The following is a 3,278-nucleotide window of genomic DNA, read 5'->3' on the forward strand; positions in this document are numbered from 1 at the left end:
GATATTGACTAGCAGCTATGTACAGCGTACAGACTCGAGCAGAAGTATAAATCAAGCTTAAGTTGTCAGTCTGGAAGTAAATGTACAGTGTAGATCACAGTGCGTCTTTTCACAACTACTGGAAAGTAAAGGCGGTTAGCGCTGGTTAACTTAAGCCCCTTTTCCACTGCATATTACCAGCAGGTACTGGTACTGGAAAAGCGCCAAAAGGATGCATAATTATTTACACAGTCTAGGTTTCTATGTTTTGAGGAACAGAGATCCTCTCCCAGCCTTGAATGAACATTCAAGGAGAGAAACAAGAGGGGGAAAACACCAAAACAATCTGACAGCTCTGACCTAAACCCTAGTAAATGTGGACAGATAAACAAGGAGTATAGAATAAGGAAAAGTTAAGGATAAAAAAAACATAATACATATATACCTATAAGAAATAACAATAATAATAATAATAATAATAATAATAATAATAATAATAACTAGGCAACATGCATGCACACGTACACACGGAGTGGAAGTTGGAAGAGCAAGCTCAATGAAAACGTTTTTGGTTTTTTTAGCATTTTGATTTTACGATTGCTGGAGGAAATCACTTGCCTGCGACCAAATATAGCGAAAGCAACTGATGTTTGGGAGAATAGAGAAATTCAAGCTAAATTATTACGGATACAGTCAAAAACTCTCCAAATTCTTTGAAACCAGAAGCTTTGGCTTAACCAGTGGTGAACAAAGTAGGGATATTCAGATCCCTTTTTTTAAGTTAAAGTACTAATACCTCACTGTAAAAATACAAGTAAAAGTACTGCATTGAAAAGCTTATGTAAAAGTGTGTAAGCAGGCTATAAGCAGGAAAATGTAGAAGTAGCCTTTTCAAGATGAAAGTAGGCTACTCAAAGCAGAAAAAAAGAATGTCCCCTATGACAGCCACTTGCAGAGCTCCTCAACTTGTTCTGCCATCACTTCTCGTAAAACTGTCAATATTTGAAATCTACACAGTTGATCTGTAAAATGTAAAACTTTCTGTTTCTGGCCTCTGTCTGGTGCAGCAATGATTATGCAGTGAATAGTGAATATTCTCTCTGACCAATCAGCACCCTGTTGTGTTTTCACATTACATTTTAGTTTCCCTCAGCTCGCTTGGAACCTCGACGGAGAAAAAAAAAAAAGTACCTGGAAGCAGGTACAACATTTCTACAATGGAAAACCAAACAAAGGCGAGTCGAGCCAAAGGGCCTCCGCTCGGACTAGCTTGGTTTGAGGGCGTGCCTGACCCACTAGCCGCTTGGCTTTATGACGCGTTTTCATTGTGACGTCACAAGTACAGGAAGTGAAGGGCTGGACTACAAACGAGCTGTTTTCAGTTCAGAGCAGAGTTTTCTGTGGGAGATGGGAACTCCCTTTGGGCTGGACTTTGGACTTTTTCACTTTGCAAACCTGTTACATGCACAAAAAAGATACATAACTCAATAAAGGAGAGGGGAAAAGCCAAAAAGCATAATACCACCTCTTTACAATAATCAAAAAGGAAAAGCAGCAAATGAAACCATGAAATGCTTTTACATGAAAAATGACAAACAGTTTCTGTCATCTGGCCTTACTAATGTAGGCCTTCTAGCTGTATGAACTGTTAATTAATTTATAACAAAACATTCATTTTTTTTAACTCTTCATACATTTTGTTTGTAAAAAGCTTAATTTGTAAAGTGACTAGTAACTGAAGCTGTCAGATAAATGTAGAGAAGTAAAAAGTAGCAATATTTCAGCAAGATGTAATGGAGTAGATGTAGAAAGTGGCATGAAAAGAAAACACTCAAGTTAAGTACAAATACCTCTAATTTGTACTTAAGTACAAAGAACATACTTTGTTACTTAGCTCTGACTAGCTGAAACTAAGGAAAGGACTAGAGAGGTTTTTCAATAATTAGGCTCTGGACGGCTGGCCTTGAGCCCCAGTGCTCACAGTGGGATCCCCCTTCCCCTGTGATCAAGGCATTAAATTATGCAACAAACACTTGCAACACAAAACACCATTCATAAGCTTAAATGTTATCATTTCTATTTAAGCTGGTCAATTATGAACAATAGGTCAAATTTAACTGCTGCTGCAAACATTTGAATGGCTCCTCCTCTAACACATGTAATCTCACTCCGAACTTTTGATAAAACTTGAGGGTCCTTTTACGCTGTAGTATGTTTTTAAGGGGAAATATTAACAGGATAAAAAAATAAGTAAATAACCGACTGGGCTTCTCCACAGTTCAGCAGCCATCTTGGTAACGCCCCCGGGCGGTTATTTCGGACAATCTCAATGAATGAGGGGAGACCCATAACTGCACTTTCATATAAAAATCTGAATGTTTAGACTCACCGGGAAAATCTGATAAAAACCGCGGACAGAGTTTGATGACTTTTCCTTAATAAACCTTAAAATAAGGTTTAAAATGTGTTTTCCACCGGCATCGGTTATACTTCTACCACGCATGCGTAGTAGACCCTTACATCAATGAAACCACACGATTGGCTTAATGTTTCCCGCCTCGGCTGTTTAAAGCAGACGATTGGCTTTCTACAGGAGGGGCGGGACAGCCGCCATCTTTGTTGTTAAAGGCTTTCCCCTCTGGGATAAACATTCAAATAAAAATCCAATACATATCCAAACCAAACAGACAATAAACTATCACGGTCGAATAACATTATTTCATGCTACAGAGGTTATTTGAAGTCACATACCTGTCCGTAAACGGACACTGCCAGTCATCAAAATAGCCTTCCTCATCGGTGTGAAAACTTTCTGCTCCGGACAGCTCTTCGTCGCTTTCCATAATTTTTTTCATAGCTTCTGCTATGGGAATAATCTTCCTCTTTGCCATTATCAAAGCCCTTAAATAATATTACTAATAGAACCAATTTATTCTGTGCGCTGTTTGTGCCCCCACAGCAGTCTCGGTTTTTCTGCATGTGTTGTGTTTCTTCTTCTTCTTCTTCTTCTCTGGGTTTTTACAGCAGCTGGCATCCATTGAGTTGCATTACTGCCACCTTCAGGCTTTATTTACCCTTTGCTTTCATTCTTACTAAATCCGCCTATCAAATCAGGTCGCCCTCAGAAAACCAAATATCCATTTCTATACCCTCCAAACTCTCTCCATACTCCAATAAACTTTTTACGTTATTATCTACCCGTCCTATTTTAACTGTTATCATTTCCTCAGTAAATTTCCTGCATGTTGTAAGAATATGTTCTGCTGTTTCAGCCTCCTGACATCGTTCACACATTCCTG

At 38.7% G+C, this 3,278-nt stretch overlaps 1 protein-coding gene across 2 annotated transcripts in view; it reads right to left on the minus strand.

Moving 5' to 3' along the window:
- The window catches only part of LOC123981771 (piggyBac transposable element-derived protein 4-like), a 6,772-nt gene extending 3,832 nt beyond the window's left edge, over nt 1-2,940 (minus strand). For both annotated transcript variants that reach the window (XM_046066920.1, XM_046066919.1), the window contains exon 1: nt 2,731-2,940. In XM_046066920.1, coding sequence (XP_045922876.1) covers nt 2,731-2,870 — 140 coding nt within the window. In that variant the 5' untranslated portion in view covers nt 2,871-2,940. The remainder of the gene's footprint in view (nt 1-2,730) is intronic.
- Between the last annotated feature and the right edge of the window lie 338 nt (nt 2,941-3,278).

Source organism: Micropterus dolomieu, linkage group LG13 (assembly GCF_021292245.1).
Source record: "Micropterus dolomieu isolate WLL.071019.BEF.003 ecotype Adirondacks linkage group LG13, ASM2129224v1, whole genome shotgun sequence".
Taxonomy (NCBI): Eukaryota; Metazoa; Chordata; class Actinopteri; order Centrarchiformes; family Centrarchidae; genus Micropterus; species Micropterus dolomieu.